General features: G+C 44.1%; 5 protein-coding genes across 5 annotated transcripts; 4 read left to right on the top strand and 1 right to left on the bottom strand.

The window, feature by feature from the left end:
• The first annotated feature begins 107 nt into the window (after positions 1-107).
• EAE97_005032 (uncharacterized protein) lies at positions 108-2,049 on the top strand. Its single transcript, XM_038875544.1, has 8 exons — positions 108-522; positions 649-665; positions 716-783; positions 887-954; positions 1,209-1,265; positions 1,315-1,326; positions 1,376-1,791; positions 1,845-2,049. Exons 1-8 carry the CDS (start codon positions 337-339, stop codon positions 1,894-1,896), a joined length of 876 nt encoding a protein of 291 aa, XP_038733901.1. The 5' UTR covers positions 108-336; the 3' UTR covers positions 1,897-2,049.
• Positions 2,050-2,898: 849 nt separating this feature from the next.
• Positions 2,899-4,222, top strand: EAE97_005031 (uncharacterized protein; the record flags this gene model as incomplete). Its single annotated transcript, XM_038875543.1, has 2 exons — positions 2,899-3,106; positions 3,192-4,222. 2 exons carry the CDS (start codon positions 2,899-2,901, stop codon positions 4,220-4,222), a joined length of 1,239 nt encoding a protein of 412 aa, XP_038733900.1.
• Positions 4,223-5,528: 1,306 nt separating this feature from the next.
• EAE97_005030 (uncharacterized protein) lies at positions 5,529-8,988 on the bottom strand (the record flags this gene model as incomplete). The annotated part of the gene is made up of 3 exons (XM_038875542.1): positions 5,529-5,657; positions 5,713-8,593; positions 8,795-8,988. The coding sequence occupies 3 exons, from the start codon at positions 8,986-8,988 to the stop codon at positions 5,529-5,531; spliced, it is 3,204 nt and encodes a 1,067-aa protein (XP_038733899.1).
• Positions 8,989-12,923: 3,935 nt separating this feature from the next.
• On the top strand, positions 12,924-14,948 carry EAE97_005029 (uncharacterized protein; the record flags this gene model as incomplete). Its single annotated transcript, XM_038875541.1, has 1 exon — positions 12,924-14,948. One exon carries the CDS (start codon positions 12,924-12,926, stop codon positions 14,946-14,948), a length of 2,025 nt encoding a protein of 674 aa, XP_038733898.1.
• A 3,697-nt stretch (positions 14,949-18,645) lies between these two features.
• Positions 18,646-19,910, top strand: EAE97_005028 (uncharacterized protein; the record flags this gene model as incomplete). Its single annotated transcript, XM_038875540.1, has 3 exons — positions 18,646-18,751; positions 18,816-19,207; positions 19,266-19,910. 3 exons carry the CDS (start codon positions 18,646-18,648, stop codon positions 19,908-19,910), a joined length of 1,143 nt encoding a protein of 380 aa, XP_038733897.1.
• Between the last annotated feature and the right edge of the window lie 2,215 nt (positions 19,911-22,125).

Genomic DNA, 22,125 nt, shown 5'->3' with positions numbered 1-22,125 from the left:
AGTACAGTAGGAAAGCGATAGCTCACCGGGAGTTAGAAGAAAGATGATAAAGTTCACTGATATCAACATACCGGTGTGGCTGTGAAGCAGGAAAGAACCCCTGGAGCTAGCCGCTCGGACATCAATCATGATTGGTTAATCTACCAGTCCCCACGACAACAATTGACACAAGCCAACCACATCGAGTAAATCGTCACTTCATCACAAGACTCACCGATTCAATGTCTCGTTCGATAAGAATAAATACCTACATGTTGTATAATACAACACAACTCCTCTCATCCACCCTTCCTCATATACACTATTTTATCATTCTCTCCTAATCCTATAATCAAAATGAAACTCAATCCCTTCATCTTTTTGTGTCTGAGTCATCTTCTTCCATCAACATATGCATGGGGAACATTAGGTCACCAAACCGTAGCATACGTAGCTACGAATTTTGTAGCAGATGAAACTAGAGATTATTTCCAAACACTGCTGAAAAATAAAACGGAGAGTTATTTGGCAGGGGTAGCGACGGTAAGGATATCGGGAGAGAGATCTTTGTAATCGGGATTGTTGTTTTCTATGTATTCCGATGAAATGAAGCTGTGTGAAGGGATTTGGCTGTTTTTAAGACCATTTGCTAATCTTTCGAGGGGTTAGTGGGCTGATAGCTTCAGGTAATCTCTCTGGAAATCTAATGATTCCTCTTGTACTGATTTGGTTTTAGATATACCAAGGCGGGAAAGCATACAGGCGCTTGGCATTTTATCGATGCGATGGATGATGTACCTAGATGTTAGTATTCTTTTTCCTTTTGGAAAGTCTTGAGGATACAGAATTAGTGACAACGAGAGCCTTTGGATTGACGGAGTCATGCTGATGCTGAGGTGTTGTCTAGCTTGTGGAGTTAAGTTTGCCAGGGACTGTGGGGAGGAAGGGTGTGTGGTTGGAGCTATTTTGAATTTTGTGAGTAAAACTTTCTGAAGCTTCTGATGAGGCGTGGTAGGTATTGATGGTCTTGCTTCATGTGTTTCCGTGATTACATGTCGAGAACACACGCCTCTCGTCACAGTCATCGTACACTACAAGTACTTGATTTTGGCTAGGTATGAGGAAGCTTTGAAGATATTCAAAGATACGAAGATCAACAGCAGCAACGACGTATAGTCATATTTGTGCTCAAGAAACTAAGATGAAAGTCAAGCTAATCGAAACCTTAGACGAACCAATTGCTTGACCCAAATGCTGTGAGGTATGACAAGTATGTTGCTGCAAAGGTATGGAAGATTCATCTGTCCCTAAGCATTACTAATATTTATACAATAGTTCATCGTCCACGTAAGTTTTCACCTCGGAGTTCTTTTGGGTTAACTTACCAATCCATCAGTTTGTGGGAGACATTCACCAGCCTCTTCATGCTGAGAATATCGATGTGGGAGGAAACACTATCGCTGTAAATTGGGCTGGCAAAGATACCAATCTTCATCACGTTTGGGATTCAGCCATACCCGAAAAACTTGTTGGAGGTTATTCGATGAGTGATGCTCATGACTGGGCAGACGTGCTGACCTCCGCTATTAATACTGGCGTGTATCAAGACCAAGCACAATCATGGCTCGAGGGTATGGATATAAGTGATCCATTGACAACAGCCCTGGGTTGGGCTAGAGATTCAAATGCTTTTATCTGTACAACGGTCATGCCAGATGGAGCAGATGCGTTGCAGGGCAAGGAGCTAAGTGGTGAGTATTATGATACGTCTGTGCCAGTTATTCAACTGCAAGTTGCAAGGGCGGGCTATAGGTTAGTCATCCCAATTACTAATTTGGAAAACACAATTCTAATTATACCAAAAGGTTGGCGGCTTGGTTAGACATGATTGTTGGTGGTTTTAAGACAGAGTTGTAGTAGCCTCGCTTATGTTTTGGACTTTGAAGACAATATGGGAACTTTCAGAGGGACTAGAATGTGACATTGTTAATGAAATTGAAACGAAACACTGCGATATACTAAAGTAAAGAGTGAAAGATGCTGAAATAATAAGTAAGGGCTAGATGTGCACAGAATATTAAGTCTTCTACCTGACAAGAACAATTCACCCATGTGTTGACGAAATGAATTATTGACATGGTGGCCACATGGTAAGTCTTGACCATATGACTTGAAACGATCCTAAATTTTGATTCCATCATGCATCAAAGTTGACGATGGAAGTCAGTGAATGAGATTACGCTGGAGACCAAGGAATCTGCCCAGATTGAACCAGCCTCGAATCCAAGTTAGTACGTATACCTCAAAAATGTCTCATGGAGGATAGAGAAGTTGCCCAAATACCTAAACAGACATTGTTGTTTGTGAATGATAATGAACAACCGGTATCTAAGCGGAGGAAGTCAGATGAGAAAGAAACCAATACACACTCAAGTGAATCTCGCTTAGTCACTCTTGTTCAAGGTGTTCATTCAGAGATCTTTCTTAACAGGAACCCATTTTCTTGCCTGGTCATATCCAGGAAATTATTAAATAGCAATACGGCCTACAAATTGCGGACCGCATTTTTGGAAATAAAATTGGTGACCAATGGATTTCTTTATACTTGTTCACACCCCGATCTCAAAGCCAACACCTCGACGAACCCACAGAACATCTCTCTACTTCCACTCAATAACTCACAGTATCTCAAGACTAAATCTCTCGAGCACGCCGTATCTTGTTATTTGAATCACACAATACCTCGCGGTATACAAACCTATATTTACCCATCTCCCAAGACTTCCAGATCCCACATAAAAAATATCGATTTGGTACCGCTCACAACTTACACGCTCTATTCCCACCATTACTACAAGTCATTTCTCGCAGCTCCAGCAATCTTACTCACCTTACCTTTTAATCGATCAACTCCTCAACATGCCCAAGTCTCGCAACTCCATATCCCGAACTACGCGTTTTCGGCGAAAACCATATTCACATCTTCCGGATCGAGCACCTCTCCCTGATCTGGTTGCTTTGCATGAAAATGGAACTTTGTTTTCGGATCCGAGGGCGATGACGGAGAGTGCTACAGAGGAGGAAAGTGCTGGAACTCGGAAACGCAAGTCAAGGAGAGAGTCGAATGGTATGCATTTCTTATCTTTTTCTTCGTAAGAGGAAGAAGGGGAATTCTACACCTATGAATATGACGGAATACTAATAGACAACAGCAGTACAGCCAAATCTCCACCTCCGAGCCTCTAACCCAGAGTCCCAATCTGAAGAAGATGAACTTGCAAACTCACAGAGTAGACACAATACACCCTCGCACTTCCCAGAAAACGAACACCTTACCTATCCACCTACCCCCTCAAACCCCCAGTCCAACATTCAGCAGAACCGCTTCCCCTCTTCAAATTCCTCCAGCACAACAAAAACAAACTCAATATCTCCTCACTCCCTCCGTCAACGACGTCGCGGACTTCCCGATCTGCGCATCATCACATCACCTACTCGTCTCGCCGAGCTGAAAAATGGAAATCTCAACAACACGTTCATGGAAATCCCTCTTCCTGAGTTAAAGCAGAGAGAACTGGAGACTCAAACGACACAGGCGCACCAAGAACTTCGCTTCCAAAACCCCATCTCTGAATCCCAAACCCACAGAGATAATTGGAGAAGCCAAGAAAGTGAAAATCATAACCGCAAAACCCGCGACCACTACGTCCCCAATCCTCCCAGACAACAGCGAAAAATCCGCTTACGCAAAAACGGACCTCCCCGTCCCCATCCTCGCACTCGATACTCGTTCATATCCGAATCTCCAGATACATCGCCAGATATAAGCAGCCCCACCCCCAACCCCAACTCACCACCGTTCCCAAACCCAAACCCTGAAATGCCTTCCCCAAACCGTATAATCCCATCAACGCTCTCTCCAAATGTCTCTCCCCCACCCCCACAACTCCTCCCAGCCCCTCTCGCTAACCCCCTCACACCCACCCAATACATTTCCGCCATCCTCGCTCTTCGCGCCTCGACTCGGAATCCTGATCATTTCCCCTTACCACCTGGTATCCAACATTCTGAAAATTTGTCACAGCAGCAGCAGCAGCAGAAGAAGAATAAGAAAGAGAGGGAGCGAGCAATCCACTTCCTCGCGCTGCAGATGGAACAGGTAGAAGATGCGATACGGCTTGAGGGGGCGCCAGAGGAGGCAAGGGAGGTGTATTATGCGCAGTTTGCGAGGGGGGAGGATTGAGGAGGGAGGAGGGAAGGGAAGGTGGGGAGTGGGGAGTGGGGGAGTGGAGTAGATGTAGTTCTGTTTATAGAAAGAAAAATGAAGGGAAGAAGGGAAGAAGGGAAGACTAGAAAAGCCTGAGAAAGGAAAGAGAATGATAAAATCCACAAGCTTATCAAATGATATACAAATCATATCAGATATTCCAGCCATCCATGCATGCATCCCTCTATCCACACAGTAGGTAAACATCTCACCATCCCCTCGCCCCATCTCCAATCAAACGCCAACACTCACCCAATACTCATACATAAATAAACATCCAACATCCACATAAAAAAGAAACCATAAAATTTCCCCATCCTCCCACCCAGTCCCTCCAATCTCCAGAACACATTTATCTCGTAATCTCACAATCCCATAATCCCCTCTCCCCCCTCCCCTTTCAAAATTCCTCCTCCCCCCTCCTTTACGACTACACATCCCACATCATACATCATACATCATCCCCTCCTTTTTCTGCTCCCTCACCCTCTCACCTTCTCACCCACCCAACCTTCAATCATCATCCCCCCCTCCCCCCTACAAGCCCAAAGAACTAAACCGCATACATAAACCTACCCTCAAACCTCAATTCTCAAGCCTCTATACCTCTATTAGCTCCATCCATCAACTCCATCTATCCGTATGCCATTCCAAGTCGGTCCAGCAGTACATCTCATTGGTACTGCTACGGTAACTAATAAGTAGTCATGCAAGTCGAACACAATCTGATGTATGGTCTAGTGAGAAACATAATACTACCTTCTGGCTATCCAGAAGTGATTTAGAAAGGGGTATTCATCTTGTGCATTTAATCTTTGAAGTTCCTTTCATGGACATAATTAGCATCTTGGTCGCAGCAAATAGGGGCAGTTAAATATCATTCAGGTTTATTTTCGCATACACATATTTCTCACAAGTCTTAGATCACCAATTATCAAACTATTAATCAAAACATGCATCTCGAAGTATCTATTTCCGATCTATCTTCTAATATGCGGTGCATACATGGTAACTAATAAAATTTTGTCTTAGACCGAAACTCATAATTTCAATCTTGTAAAAAAAAAAGAGATTCGTAGTCGAGGTAAAAACGAATAAACGCCAAAGACCATACACTATGATGACGACCAATTAAAGTGCCAAACCATGAGTGAAAAGTAAAAACAAAAATAACTCGAAAATTCTTTTCGTGACCCGAGTTTCCTTTGTCTTGCCCATCCATTTTAAATATTTCGTCTATCCACAAACACCAACCACCATCATTCATCTATGACGTAAACATTTATTCATCTTCATCAGAGAAAACCTCCTCTCCTCTCTTGCGGCGGGCCATACGGTCCTTCTTCTTCTTACGGAGTTCAGCAGAAGAAAGCTTGGCCTTCTTCTTGGTGGAGACAATCTTGTTACCCATCTAAATAAAGTGTTAGTGAATGTTTAGTAATAATAATGCGGTGGTTTAAACTTACGGCATCGAATTTCTCCTCTTCTTCGGCATCATCTCCCTTGAGACGAGGTCCAGATCCTTGACCTTGTACCCAGTTGTGTCCGGATGCAACCATCTTTCCGTCCAATACAGCCCAAACTTCCTCAGTGATGTTCTTGGTGAACTCAGCACTGTGAGTAATGATGATAACACCACCCTCGAAGCTTCTGAGAGCCTTAGACAAGGCACCGAGGGAGTCACGATCCAAGTAGTTGGTAGGTTCGTCAAGAACGATCAAATGAGGACGTTGCCACGAGCAAGCAGCGAGAACGACCTTGACACGTTGACCTCCGGAGAGACCCAACATACGGGAGTGAGAAACCAACTCAGCATCCAAACCGAAGTTGGCGCAGTGCTGTTCGATCTCCTTTCTAACCAAAGGTCTGAATTGACCACTGGCAAGAGCCTCCTTTTGATCAACTTCAGCAACCATCTTTTGATGGGAAGCCAAGATCTCAGTACGTGGGATCCATGCGTTGTCTGCAGTCATCATAGGAACCCATCTCTCGTTCTTCATGCCAACGTTCTCTCCGAGAGCGAACGAACATTCATACTCGTAAGAGTTCTTGAACTTACGACGGGAGTGGATACCAATAACACGACGTTGAGTACCTTCGATCTTGTAAATCTTGTCCATAGCCTTCTCATCCTCATCAGTGACGATCTTGTTGGCTCTGTCCATAGTCTCACGATCTTCACCAGTTTGGAAACGCCATTGAATATATTCGGATGGGGTCTTCTCGAGATGGTGATCGATGTGGGCGAAAGCGTGTTGTTTAATGTAGGCGATACGTATGTTCTCGTGGGTGTAGACCTCACCTTCAGTTGGGATGAGTTCACCAGTGAGGACGTTGATTAAAGTGGATTTACCAGCTCCGTTAGGACCAATGACGGCAATACGGGAACCGAGGGAACATTGGAAGGAGATGTCGGAAATTTGTGGTTTTGGAGTACCTGGGTATTGGAAGGACATCTTGCTAACACGAACAATAGCCTTGGCCTTGGTCTTGACACCCTCGAGGAAACCTGGCTCTGGGAACTTGAATTCCATCTCGGAAGCACCAAGCTCGTAGTAAGACTTAGCTTGTGGGCACTTCTTGACGAACTCCTTCAAGTTACCACGATATCTCTTGAGCTTGTATCGCTCGTAATGGATGATGTGTTGACAGACGTTATCCAAGAAAGCGGAGTCGTGGGAAACGATGATGGAGGTACATGGGGAGTTTTGGAGGTATTCCTCGAGCCACTTGACGTTCTTGACATCCAAATGATTAGTAGGCTCATCCAAAAGGAGAATATCTGGAGACTCGAAAACAGCACGGCAAAGAGCCAACTTCATCTTCCATCCTCCGGAGAGGGCAGTGATCAAGTTGTTGGTCATCTCTGGGGTGAAACCGAACTCGGACAATTGCTTCTCGACTTCCTCTTGGGAAGTCTCGACACCGACCTCCTTAAGCTTCTTCATGGTCCAAGCAATGGTGGTTTGCTCAGTATCGGCGGAATCGAGATCGTGCTCAACGAACACAGTCTTGACTTCGCTCTTCTTTGGGAAACCCTCAACTTGCTCGTTGTTGATAGCACGCATGAGAGTAGACTTTCCGGAACCGTTAGGACCGCAAAGACCATATCGTTGACCACGCTTGAGACGGAGATGGGTTTGGTTGAGGAGAATCTTAGCACCATACGCCAAGTTGAAGGTACAGTTGCAAAGATCCTCACCTTCCTCATCATCAGCCTCTTCGGCATCCTCAGCCTCGGCACCTGGGGAGGCACGCTTGCGGAGGTTGTCGACAACTGATTGAGCATCCTTCTCGCCGGTAAGTGCGACAGCGAATGGCTTGAGGTTGGAAGTCCAGCTGTGGGAGTCAGCATCCTTCTCATCGATGAGTTGACCAGCAATAGCGGCGATATATGTGATGATTGGCTCGAATTTGAGAGCAGACTTGTTGGAGCTAAGGACATCCTTGAGGATAGCCTCAACAGTGGAGACTTGACCAGCGTTTGATGGTTCTGGGATCTTTCCATCAGCGCCTACGGCACCGACACGCTTGATGGTGTCAAGACCTTGCTTGGTCTTCTCACGAGCCTCAGGATCAGCCAAGTTCTCGTAGTTCTTGATGAGACCTGGCATCAATTTTGGCAAGAAAGCAGCGACAATGTTGGGGTCCTCGACCAACTTGCACATGTTGTCAATGATGACAGCGGACTTTCTCTTGATAGCAGTCTCACGCTCGCTGAGACCACGATCCAAAAGAGGAACCATGATAGCCAAAGTTGGCTCATGAACGTCAGTGACGAAAGTGGTGGCACCGAGCAAGTGAATGGTCTCTGGGACGTTCTCTGGCTTAGCGATACACTTGATCAACTCTGGAATGAAACGTTCGATATCCTTGTTGACGATAAGTCCGCAGACCTTCTCCATGATACCGTATGCTCTCTTCTTGACTTCTGGCTTGGTATCCCACATAGATTCGGAGACGACTGGGATAAGATCTGGAACTCTGAGAGCCAATTGGGTTGGTGCGGACTCGACGAGAGCCTCGATACAGTCAAGACCGGTCATCTTTTCGGGCCATTTTTGAGCTTCGAGGATAGATTTGATGATAGGTGGGAGGACTGCCTTGACAGCATTTGGGTTGACAGCCTTAACGATGGCCAAGGCAGCTGCTTGTGCGGCGTTCTTGACTGGGACCATCTTGTCACCAACGGAATTGAGGACGGGGCCGAGGAGGACAATGAGGTATGGCTCGACGGCGGCAGAGACTTCGGAGTGCTCAGCAATTGCCTGGATGGCATTGAGAGCGCGTTCTCTGACATTAGCATCCTTCTTGTTTGCCAATTGCTTCTTCAAAGCCTCGACAGTTCTGCAAAGGACACCTTGTTAGTAAAGCTGAACATGAAAAAATTTGAAAGCAGATTTTAGTGCGACCGTGAGATGGCATATCGATATGAAAAGGTGAATGAGAGAATATCTAAAGTGTGAAGGCTTTGACAGATATTCCACCCTATCCATTCTCTCCCTCCCCATCGATGAAAATTTGCATGTTGAAGTCGGAAATACATACTTGGTGGGGGCATCATTCTCCTCGATGTTACCATTAATGAAAATGGCGAGGTTGTGAGTGGCAGCGTTAATGTCAGTCTGCTCTTTCGAAACAGACAACTTCGACATTAAGTCATCTAAGACCTTGATCGAGTTCTTGTTTTCAGCCATCTTTCCTGTTGTTGTTGGGTTCGATGGTGTTTCGATAGAAGGCATTGTAAAAGAAGAGAAGAAGAGGGGGAGAAAAGATGTCGATAAGGATTTGTGGGAATGAAATTTTTGCTTAGCGCGAAACTACCCGTAGTAATCGGTGCGTTGAGAGTGGAGAAGATATTGTAATCTGGATATATGATTCGACAATAAACTAAGATAAAGTGGGCAAAAGTGGCGGAGAAAAGAGAGAGAGAGAGAATGATTTCGATAAAGAAACCCTTTATTTTTCTATTTCTTTCTATGTTAGATTTATTGAGAAAGGGTGTTTTTTTTCACACTCTTTTTGTTCGTCTCTACTTGATATTCAGAGGACAAAAAGAAGACAGATGGAGGTGTTTTTCTAAAGGGAAGAAGAATGAAGGAAAAGAGATATACTTCTCTTCAGAGGGAGGAAGACTTTTGGACCCTTTTAATTTTCTGAAGTGGCATTACTGATAAAAAAATTATTGCAAGGGTTTTCTCTCGCTTAATCTCTTAGCTTGATTGTTCGGTGTGAGAAGCAGAAAGACAATTGAGTGGCGTAAAGAAAGTGTGTGGCGGCAATTGAATCTCGTTGGTTGATAATATATTGCTGAATAAGCACAAGTGAATTTGGATCTTAGTTTTAAAACATTGTTACAGTTGTATATCTGCACATCTGTACATCTGTAAATCTAGCCCATATACACCAATGATATTCTACGAACAATTTCGAGCGCAGCGAGCTTGGGGGCTTGGGGGCTTGCCACCATGAAAGAGAGATTTGTATGTATGAATCTCTCTCACATACACGATCAATGGTGAATCCCATGATTCTTTCTCATTCGATATACAATCAATATGCTAGGGGGTAGTCTCTAGGTAATATTACATTGTAATAATAAATTCTATCAACCTCTCGCATACAACAAGTCTAGTATCAACTTTGTATGGTGAATTGAATATATCTACGAGTACTAGGCACCTAGCAGATATATTCTTCAATGTCCTTCCTGCATTGGATAATTCACACAACCAATACATTATTAGATCGATCTACCAGTATGCACCGAATCGGTTTGGCTCATTTCCATCCGGCCAGATTCAACTCAACCATCTTGGGTCACGTACGGAGCGAACTGAGCGAATCATGACTCGATATGTAGGCATTTGATAGGATGTGTATGGCGGCGATACCGTAGGGCGAAACTTAGCCGGAAGGCTCATTATTGGTTTTTTTTTTCTTGCGTGAAAACTCTTCTAGTTACATATCAAGTATGTTACCTAAGGTACCGGTATGCGATATGAAAGATACCATTCATTTATGGTATTGAAAATTCTGGTCTAGATATTTCTTAGTAGGGTCTCATGAAAATCTAGATAACAGTAGAAGGGGGTCAGAATTGAGGCGAGAGATTGTGGGGTAACGAGAGAAGGGGGAGAATTGCTGCAGGGAGATAACATGAGTATAATGATCCATCCACCCTCCTCGGTAGGATGAAGATATTTTCAATGCTAAAGTTAACTTACTTTCCAAGAGTGTTCAACATTATCGCCCCTACTAGATATCTACAATGAACATCAGAGGTTTTAGGTACCTGCTTTGCTCCAAAGGCTGTGTAGACAAGAAGACATGCTCACTGCTCGATAATCATCTCTGTGCACCCAAAACCCTCAGCCCCAGCCCCAGGACAAGTTATCACGTCTAACCACAGCTACCTCAACCAAAAATAAAAATCGGCTGAGAATATCAGCCTTCAGCCAGCCAGCCAGCATAGACAAACAACCCGCATTTGGTTTATATAACGTATTTATCCTCCGCCACCACTACTCGTATCACTCAGACAGAAAAGGTTTCCTTCCTCGCTCTCTCCCTTACGTGCAAAGAACCCCCTGCATATAGATTTATCGTAAGCCGATCAACAGGATCCCCGTCGTTCCCCCAGATTTCCATCGTCTTTAGACCATCAGATTGTTCACCTAGGGCTTCAATCCACAACACCAGCCTCTCTCTCTTGGCCCTTAAATTTTTTGATACTTGCAAATGTTTGCTCTCCTCTAAAGTCTCGGGAATGTCGAGTTCAGTATTGTGAAGCGAGCCGATTTGGGTGAGAAGTAGACTTTAGTGCCTTCCTCTTGTAAGAGTCTTATCGCTTCACTGATATAATAAGTTTATATACCGAAGATCGTGTTGTATATTTATCGATTCCATCTGCCGGTTCATTTCTCTTCTGTCGACTCCAACTGTAGTCAACAAAGTAGTTGTCTACAATTTCCATATTGCAAGTGGTCTTGAATGAAATCAAACCTTTCTTTAAGGTTCAATCTACCGAGACATCGTTACATTACCTATTCTGTAGTTTCATCGGTACCAGGTAGTCCATGACACTGGCATAAAATCACCTAAATAGCAGGCGCCCGGTCCCGAGCATTTTACTTTGCATCTCGTGTCTGTGCTGTGACAATTGAAACGAACTCGAGAGAAGAATGAAATAAAAACACGTGCTGTCGCTAAATAATTGATGCCTCAGACACAACATCGAGTTTTCTTAATCTACCTACCTCCTCACTCTACTCTGCACGGTACCGAGTATCTTTATAAGAGACATGGATATATTTCTGTACCTAGGTAGGTAGATTTCTGCAGCTGTCGGGGTTTCCTAAAGCAAGATAAAATGTCAACTCGAATGTAACGCTGCTCGCGCTGTTGACGGTGAACTGCCGCATTATCTATTACACATCATGTATTACCCATCCGTTTATGGCAACGTTAGACGTTATCACAATATCAATACTCTCCTCCTTTCGGTCCCGAGACCATTCAACTATATTCAAAGTTTCCATCCCGATGATGTTATATTTTTCGAAACATTTAGATACTTCGGAGCTTTACGTATCCCGGTCCCACCTCTTACCAATAGTTCAAAAATGTCTTCTCCCCTTTAACTTTATTTCAACGTGCCAAGACATCTACGATTGTCGGAGCTTTCTTTGAGCCCATATTTTGAATCTTTCAACACGTTTAATGCATTAACCATAGGATACGCTCTTCCGTCATCTAAATGCAACGTTCAACTTTACACTGAGTGAGCGGCATATCACTATATCTGGCAAGTGATTTATGCTTGCTAATCCGCATCCAATCTACAAGACACGTTCGTGGTACACCGGTGAGCTTCTTACATGCTTATATCATACATGAGATATCGATATCAGAAACAACACCTACATATGAGTTCTAGATCTCGGACGATTTTGTTGCGGCATGAACCTTCAGTGTCACCTTCTGTACAGGACCTTGACATGAGCTTGAGGATTCTATAAAGTGGGTCATATACATGGGAATTTACCAGGACTTAAGTTCGGTCCCGAGATCGTTCACTTATAATTTTCAACTCCAATGGCTGATCTTTCTTGATTGCGGCCATTAAATTGGCACCCTTAGGCAACCTGGAGCCGGGAACCCCAGCTTTTCCACTCTTGTCTAGCTGCCGATGAGTTTTCATCCGCTTCTCCGCCAATAGGGATGATAATATTATCTTGAAGGGTACTATCACGAAGATCTCACTGGCTCTGTGCCTTACAGATTACTTGTATCTTCGGATATTCGATAAAATTCTAAAGCCCGATCCTTCATTAGATTGCATCCGTTACATGGGATGAAGTGGACGTGTTCATACCAATATATGGGTTAGTCGTCCATTCTGACTGAGGAAACCACTCCCGCAGTGGATACTCTGCACGTTCCATAGACTCTTCATTTCATCAATGAACCTGGTCTGAAGTATTAGTATCTGCGCCTGACATCTTCCTTGGATAATTTGAAGAAAGCTAAGACACCTACAATGCATAGTGGATTAGTATTCGTGCTATGAGATAGGTATACAAAGTCGATCTTATCTCCTCGAATAATTTCCTTTCCTCATCCCCTTCTTTAACTATCAATTTTTCTTAGCTTTTGCCAAGGACAAGTCAGGAAGATGCGTTTCTCTACAGCTACTGCTCTTGGCATGGTCGTTGGCCAGGCTATAGCTGGTGTTTGTCCATATTCTGATGCTCAAGAAAAGAGGAGCGCTTGTCCTTATGCAGGAAGAAGTGTCTCTGATACTCCAAGAGAGCATTTCCCTCGTGCTGGTAGTGGTGTAGCTCCAGGTAAAAAGGGTGTTATGTTCATGAACAGGATTGCTCCATCCGTATCTACTCTATATATCGCCAATGCAGATGGAAGCAATGAACGTGAACTTCTCGGAAACAGCTCTTCCTACGATTATCACGGAAACTTCAGTCCTGATGGAAAGTATGTTATCTTCACCACTGAACGTAACGCAGATGGACAGTCGGATATTTACAGAGTCAAGATTGATGGTACCGGATTGGAATCCTTGGTTGCAACACCATCTTTTGAAGATGCAGGTGTACTTTCGCCTGATGGAACAACACTTGCTTATGTATCCACCCAAGGAAACTTCACAGCAAACATCTGGATTAAGGATCTTACTACAGGAGTTGCCTTTAACCTAACCAACACACCCACCACAGCTGGTGACAATGCCCTTCCAGACGGTCATTTCCGTCCTTCTTTCTCGCCTGATGGAGAGTGGATTGCCTTTTCCTCCGACCGTAACACCGCTTGGACCGGACACAGCAACGGTACCGGTTGGGAACATACCCAAGAGCTTTCCGTCTACAAGATCCGACCAAACGGATCCGACTTCTCCCAAGTTGTCACCAAAGCTGGTTACTCTCTTGGATCGCCAAAATGGAGCCCGGATGGATCCCGAATCATATTCTATGAGATGACTAGAGAGAACACCTACAACGCCCACATGACCTCCGTCGATAGTGCAGAGACACAAATCGCATCAGTTGATGTTGCTACCGGACTGGATTATGTTTACCATACCTCTGGAGTTGGATGCAAAGTCAATGGCCAATTCGTAACCGCTGATGTTGTCGGTTTCAATACCAAGGGTTCAACTGATGACAACATTGGTATCAACTACAACGGCACCGGTGCTGCGAACTACACCACCATCCTGGGTGATATGCGTAACCCCTCTTGGTCTCCAGATGGAACCCTGGTCATCTATGAAAAGACTAGTTTCACCCCCGTCCGTCCAATGGAGAAACCCTTGTACAGTTGGGACGGTGATTTTGAATACCGCTTCACCGATGTCTTCCCCATGCTTTCCAAACAAAACAAATTGGCCATCACTCAAAAACAACTCGGTAACTCATCAATTGTCACCATGAACCCAGATGGTACTGATCTCGATTTGGTCTTTGATGTCTTTTCCACAAACCAAACCTCGTCCTCAGATACTTCTACTGGTCTTGCAGGTGCATTCCAACCTTCTTGGACTGCCGATGGCGAATGGCTTACCTTTGGACTCGGATACTGGTTTTTCGAAAGATCCATTGAGCCAGGTTGGATTTATCGCGTAACAGCTAACGGCTCTCACTACGAGCAATTGACTTTCGGAGAAGCCGGTGTTTCCAATGCAGGATTCCCATCTTACTCACCCGATGGAACTAAGATTGTTTACAGAGAGTGTGGCCCTGCTCCTTTGTACTGCATCGGTCTTCGCATTCTGAACCTTGCTGATGGTACTGTCACAAACTTGACCGATACCTGGGACAACACTCCTGGTTGGTCTCCAGACGGAGAGCGCATTGTCTTCACCCGTCGTAACCACCTTAACTTCGATGATCTTTCAGCTACCGATTCTTACGACGTTTACACTATCTTCCCTAACGGAACTGGCCTCACACAAGTAACTACCAGTGGAGCCAATGATGCGCACGCCGTTTGGTCCGCCGATGGAAGAATCTTGTACAGCAGTGGAATGTATGGATTCAGAGAGGAGAGTCCTCTCTATGATAATGCCTTCCAGCCTTATGGACAAATCATCTCGATGAACTTTGATGGATCAAACAAGACCATGTTGACTGATAGTATGTGGGAGGATAGTATGCCTCTTTACTTTCTCAATGATGAGTTTTAGATAGGCGAAGATAATGAGGGATGAGATGGTTATGAATTTGTAATGAGAGGAGGGAAATGACAACGGGGATGAAAAGCAGAGGGGAGGAGGAAAATTATGATTCTTGTTACTTAGGTTTTTTCAGCGAATATCCAAATTCGTTTTCTTCATGCTGTATTCAGTGTTCTATCTATTCTATCTGATGAATGTCTAATGCCTATAACAATCTTAGTTATGCAGATTTATCTTTCCATTTTCATGTTCATGTTCATCTTCTCAATCTCTAACCTTCCCAAGAACATCATACAGATCTACCCTCCTACAGATCAATTCATCCACGTACTCATCACCATCACCATCACCACCACTATCAAACTCCCCCTCCCCCTCCCAACTCTCAACTCTCAACCCCGATCTCCCTCCCCATCACCAAATCATCACCCACGCATCTCGGACCCCGAAGTCAAACTCCAAGTCCCGAAGCCCCGAGAGTTGCTCCCCGCGATTCTCCCGCCTCAAACCAGAATCAGAATTCCTTCCACATCCAGATCCAGATCCAGATGCACCATAAATCAAGCAATGAATACCCAGCAGACGATCTTCGTTGTCGAATACAACGAGTCAATTCATGTATGTATGTATGTATGTATGAACCTCTATCAACAGAAATTGCAAGAGGGAAGGGGGCGCAGATCTGCAGACTTTTTTACTTCGGAATCTGTTGGGTTAATTTTCGGGGGTGAGGGAGAGGGGGGAGAGGGGATGGATACGTGGGCGGGAAGGGGATTGTATGGGTTTGTTTTTGAGAGACAGAGAGATTCCATGTCCGTATCTACGGTTTGGGTTGAATTTAGAAAAAAAATGGATACAAGATTTGAAAAGCGGTCTGGTGGACATGCGGAATGATATGATACCATATTGTGGGGTTGAATTTCGATTTGGATCTGGATTTCTGACAGCCCCGAACGGATTTTACGTCACAATGTTGACATGCGGAATGATTCTCATGAGGACAATCCCGAGCGATTCGATGTCATGATGTTGAGATATTGATAGTGGGGGGGACGTGTTTTTGGGGACTATATTTTTTAGATTAGTTTGTTTTAGAGCTTGAATCACGAATGGTGGGTTATTTAAGTATTAATAGATAGCTGATAACTGGGAGATGTTGTGTTGATGTTATGTTATATGGGATGAGATGAGATGAGATGATGTGATGGTCTGATTGGTATATTTGGTTTTTGGTTCCGGGGGAGGAGGGAGTAGATAATTTAAGAGAAGAGAAGATCCAACTCCAAACTTCAAACTCCAAACTTCGAATTTTAGATTCCAGATTTCAAATTTCAAAGACGAGCTTCTCATATAATGAGATCAAAACTTGTATATAGAAAGAAAAAATCATGAACAAGATCGGCCTTGAAAATTCCTATTATATAATTCTATAGTATAGTGATACAACTGCATGAGCATTCTCCCAAGACGCGTAAAGGCAAGGAGATTGCATCGGGATCATTTTACAACATATTTGAGTTTTTAAATCTATATTCTCCAATTTCCTGTGTTATAGTACAGCATAGCATAGCATAGTATCTATCCAATTCTCTGTAGATAGCATGGTGCAAACCCAGTTAGTCTTTACGGTATATAGTAAGTAAGTACCTAAGTAATGCAACCAAAAGTCTAGTCTGCCATCTTCGTTCGTTCGTGATTCATTTCTCTGGATTGTGTGAATAAATGCTGACTGGTTCGCTCGATTCTAGCACCCTCAAGTATTCATGGTCTGTTTGCCCACTCAGTAATACGAACGGGATCTATGAGTTTCTTTTCACGTCGAGGAGATTGTGGAAAGCTATTTACTACCTTTCATCATGATTATGATCGCGAAGAAGCATTATGCGGAAATCTTCACGGGATTAACTATCCAGTCAACATGAAACGTACAAGTTTCCAATCACATTAAAAGTGCCAACTAGCAAAGAGGAAGAAAAATCAAAGGAGATAGATTTGGCAATCACACATTCTGCGCGCGATACTATGGTGCCCGCTCAGCTCAAGAGCTTTCGAATCAATGGTACAATATTTGGAGGAAGAAGATGTAATATTGTATGCCCTCGATATATTCATGTCAGACTCACCAGTAGGGTACTTATAAGGTATTGATAAACTATCGCTTCCTATTCACCGAGTGTAATATTTCTGGAAAGAAAAGATTTCCCGTCTGAGAATTGATGGGATTTTCCTTGATATACTGCTCTAGATCACTCACAAAGTTGGGATCTCGGGAGAAAACTCAAGTCGGTCCATTGAATGATTCTACCCCTTCTCTTCTCCTTTGGTGGAGGATGTCATTTTTTTATACGTGTATTTCTTATGTTTCAAAACTAGCTCCCTTGATGACGCTTAAGATGAGAATTAAATGTGAAATCGAACATTTAACAGATACAGAAAATTTCGCATTATCACTCGATATATAAAAATCATTTCCATACACCAGGTAAGAAACAAGTCCATATTCACATTCCTCTCTATTTCCCGCAGTGTCAGGAATACCTAATACAATTGATGTCAAAAATATCAAAAAGCGTCGCCCTTCGCTTGAACACACGAATTAAATGATGTCATGCATGCTGATGATCCCTTAAAGATCTCTTTACCTATATACCTACTTAGATATTCACATCTCCCTTCCCTTTTTCCGAAATATCTCCATCTCCCCCAAAAGTAAAATATACAAATCCTATCTGGAACAAATACCTCATACTTCTCACATGACGATCTCGCAACGCCGCATGCGATTCGGGTCAGCGGAAACCAACAGTGAGCATTAACTAAGTACTATGCAAGCGTGCGAGATACTTATTAAACCAAATGTTGGATCCACGGACGCACCGAGAAAATCCACCAAATCTGATATATTGTGCCGACTCCAACATAATGGTTCCAAAAGTTTCTTCGGTAGTTGTGTGATGGTGATTCGGTAGGGAGAATGAGTTAGTTTCTAGATATCCAGTTACAATTGTGCATATACCAATTGTTGGTAAGCCTACCTTACAACGATGCAACAATGCAATACTTAAAAATTAAAATATCAACCGAGAAGATCTCTCCCACGAAAACACCATAATTAGTCCTGCCTCAGATATAATAGTTATTAAAAGCCCTCCATTCCTTCATCTCCATCCCTATCACATTCCTACCATCTTCGAATCTTCGAATCTTCGAATCCTCCCACTCACCACCAACACCTCCACCTCTACCGCCATCTCCACCTTCCATTCCCACCAAACAATTCCCCAACCATCCCACCCTCCACCCACCATGTCCAGCGCCCTCGAATACCAACTCCAGCTCACCCCCCTCCTCTCCCCTCACGCAACCATCCTCCCCCCTCTCATCCCTCTTTCCCGCTTCTCCTCGCAAGATGGCGAGAATACTCTAGTCCCCATATCATTCTCATCATCCAAGTAACTCACGAATCCGACGTTCAGAAAATCGTAAGTGTTAGCAATTCTTCCTCATTGCCATTCCAAGCACTTTAATTCTCCACAAAACATACGTCTAATATACTTCCCATCACTCCTCACCCAAATACCGACACAAACCATAGGGCCGCCACGCCAACCAACATTCCATCCCCTACATCGCGCGAGCCGGCGGTCACGGTGCAACCCAAGTTCTCAGCCAAGCCAAGAACGCGATCCAGATTGATTTCCGCTCGATGAACCACATCACTCTTTCGGATGATGGTCAAACTGCTACGATTGGCGGGGGTGCAAATGTGAAAGAAGTCGTGGAGGCACTTACGCGTTTAGGAAAACGAACAGGTAAATTCGCGTCTTCAAGCCATGCCCAACGAACCAAGAAAATCCAAACTAATTACTCAACCAGTAACCGGCTTCTGCGAGCTCGTCGGATTCTCCGCGCCCACTCTCGGGGGTGGTCATGGTTGGCTTCAGGGCCAATACGGACTCATGGCCGATCAGGTAATTTCCGCCCGCCTCTTGCTGCCTTCTGGCGAACTGGTCACTGTATCGGAGAAAACTCATCCGGATTTATTTTGGGCCATCCGAGGCGCGGGACATAATTTCGGGTTGGTGATGGAATGGGAATATCGTGTTTATGATGATAATGCCCCATTATGGTCTTATGAAATCTTTATTTATTCAGGAGATAAGCTTGAGGCTCTCTATGAAGAGGCCAATAGATTATTGCGAGATCAACCAGCGGAGCTGGTTCATTGGGGATATATTATCAAGGTTGCAGAGATTGATCCAGATCATGTTAGTATTATCCCGACGCAATTCACTTGGGATTGCCTGAAAGCTAACAATCTGGTAGCCGGTTCTGTGGTTCGGTATTGTCTACAACGGTTCTCCCGAAATAGCCAATCGATATGCCAAACCATTCCATGACATCGGACCACTTAGTGTACAGACTGATCTGGGATCACTCCATGATCTCGCCGTCGTCACATTTCAAGACGCAGATGGTCCAGGATGCGCTTACGGGATGACATCCCTCCGCTACCCTATCGGACTGAAATCATACAATGTGACGGCCGTCAGACAGGTATACAACGAGATCGACTCAACATTCCGCAAAGTTCCAGAGATAGCTGGCTCATTTTTCTTACTCGAAGGCTACTCGACTCATGCAGTTAAAGCCATCGATGCAGCAAGCACGGCGTTTCCGCACCGAGATGATAACATCTTGGTGACATCGTACGTCATGTATGCGCCTGACTCGAACATCGACCCGATAGCAAAGGAATTTGGCGAAAAGCTTCGAAAATACTTGCTAGATGGAAGTGAGGACCCAGAACATCTCCGCGCCTACGTCAACTATGCCGATGGCGATGAGTCTTTACAGGCGATCTATGGGTGGGAGACATGGAGACTGGAGAGATTGAAGAAACTTAAAGCTCAGTGGGACCCTAAGAATACCATGCGGTATTATGTTCCTATTGAACAGAACATCAACTAGTTCTTATAACTAGCTTTGAACTGTATTGTAAATCGTCCAAAGGTAGTGAAAGAATCAGTATTGGCAAGAAGCTTGCGGACGATCACTGTGCCGTTTGCCATTGGGACTGTGCATTCTGCAAAAGAAGATATACTTATAAAAGACACCAAGCTAAAACCTGCCCATTGAAGTATAATTTCATGATTCTATCTAGTATATCTCGAGGTACTTAACCAATACGAAGATATTATAACCAAAGGACCTCGTGATTACACTATAACCACCACCAAGCCGACAATCGCGAAGAGAAAAAAAAGCAGATTCCACGAACTTCATCTAACAGCCAGGCCAAGCCAAAACCAAGCTAGAACACCAGAGCGAAATTTAAAGTCATCGACGTCAAATCGTCAACGTCAAAGTCATGGACAATGACATGTCATCTAGCCATCAAAGTTTCATCCAAGGTCAAAGATCCAAACTTTCTTCAAACTTCCCGATGTATATGACACTGTCTCTGACGACGAAATAATCAAAACTCGTTTTGAAGTAAAATCATCGACGTCAAATCATCACCATCAACTCACCTATCAATAAATGACATATCCAACCCAACCCAACCCAACCCAACCCCAAAATATCAAACTTTCTCCTCTCCAACCCATCTCCTCCAAACCTTCATCAAACTTTCCTTTCCCTTCCCAATATATATGCGAGTGACACTCACTCACTCACTCACTCACTCACTGTCTCTGATGACGAAACAATTCAAACTCAAAATCTTCCCTCCCTCTCAAAATCAATAAATAAATAAAAAACACAAAAACATCATTCCCTGTCCAAGGAAATGTCCATCCCATCCCTGTTTCCATATTGAAATATTGAAAATACAATTTAAAGTTTTCAACGGTGTTCGTTTGCGGGCTCCAATTATTTTCTCGACCGGTACCAGTAATTATACCAGTCCAGTATAGTATATCGATTCGAATCTTTGAAAAAGCCGGTGCAATTTTACGCGTGCAAATGCACGATCAATTTATCAAATGTCTGGGAATTCTAAAGTGTGATTTCAAATCTCCGATGTGTTGTTTGCTTGCGCATGCATGGGGAAGGGCACTCAGTGACTGGAGGGAGGAATAAAGTATATAAAAATATTAAATTGCGGGATAGGGATATAGGGATGGGGGATGGATATAGGGATGCATATGGATTGGAAATTGGAGAGAGGGATGGAGGGAGGGAGGTGGACTTTTCGCGATATCTTTATTTTTGTTGCTGTTCTTGCTGATGATGTGAGAATGGGTAATCGGGGGAATCGATGTGGTGTAGCATGATGATGTATGTATGTGTCTTTTCTCGTATCAAGCACGAGCTCAAGCACAAGCACAAGCACAAGCACAAGCACAAGCACAAGCACAATCGATTCTTCACCAAGTAAGCAAGTAAAAATTGAGGATATCCCCACCCACCTACCTACTACCTATCCAATCACCAATTACAAAACTCCCCCTCCCCAAAAACGCGTACAGATTCACTCTCGAGTTCTCTACTCATTCATACTCGCAGACAGCAAGCCAAACCAACCCAATCCAAAGTCCAAACAAGCACCCCCAAATCCTTGCATCAAAAACTGACACAGCACGCACATCTCTTCTCCCCATCAAGCGTGACTCTTTCACTCTCCACCAGGCTTTCCTCCCAAAACCCTCGCCAAGCCGCTACCCACTAGCCATCGGAGATAAACGACCAAAAGGGAAAAGAGCAACGCGATAAGGCAATTTTACCCTGGAGGAAAGAATTCGCGTGCGCCCGGGAAGGGAGTACAATGCTCCGGGCGAGAGTGAAGGGGGCACGTTTGGGTCCGGTCTGGAGATGTACGATGTTTATGTACCTACTGCGGTGCTTTATGCGTGTGGTGTTGAGTTTTAAGCCGAGCTTTGGGAAGTTTTGGGTTTGGGGTTTTGGGGGAGGGTGGGTTTTTTTATTGATTTTTTCATTTATCGGAATGGGATACCGGTACGCTTTGTGGTGATGGTTTATTGGAATTTATGGGATTAATTGGGGGAGGGTTTGACATTTGGAGCATGCGCCCGTCATGGTGTCAATTTTGGTGACAGGAAAGTGTAATAGATTGGGAGCTGGGCTGGGCAAAGAAAATAAAGAGAAAAAGGCTCTGAGCGTAGATACGAAGAAGTGTAGGGTAGTCGATTCTATGAAATTCTGATGCGTGGTGCTTACT

Source organism: Botrytis byssoidea (assembly GCF_014898295.1).
Source record: "Botrytis byssoidea strain MUCL 94 chromosome Unknown BBYS_008, whole genome shotgun sequence".
NCBI classification, from domain to species: Eukaryota; Fungi; Ascomycota; class Leotiomycetes; order Helotiales; family Sclerotiniaceae; genus Botrytis; species Botrytis byssoidea.
The sequence above is the reverse complement of the archived record's forward strand: the minus strand, read 5'-3'. Positions and strand labels throughout refer to the sequence as shown.

Excerpts from the sequence above, each read along its gene's own strand:
- EAE97_005032 (XM_038875544.1), top strand. The coding sequence starts at position 337 with ATGAAACTCAATCCCTTCATCTTTTTGTGTCTGAGTCATCTTCTTCCA. Across the intron at positions 784-886 it reads GATGGATGATGTACCTAGAT|CTTGTGGAGTTAAGTTTGCC; the intron begins GTTAGTATTCTT and ends GGTGTTGTCTAG. Across the intron at positions 1,792-1,844 it reads GTTGCAAGGGCGGGCTATAG|GTTGGCGGCTTGGTTAGACA; the intron begins GTTAGTCATCCC and ends TTATACCAAAAG.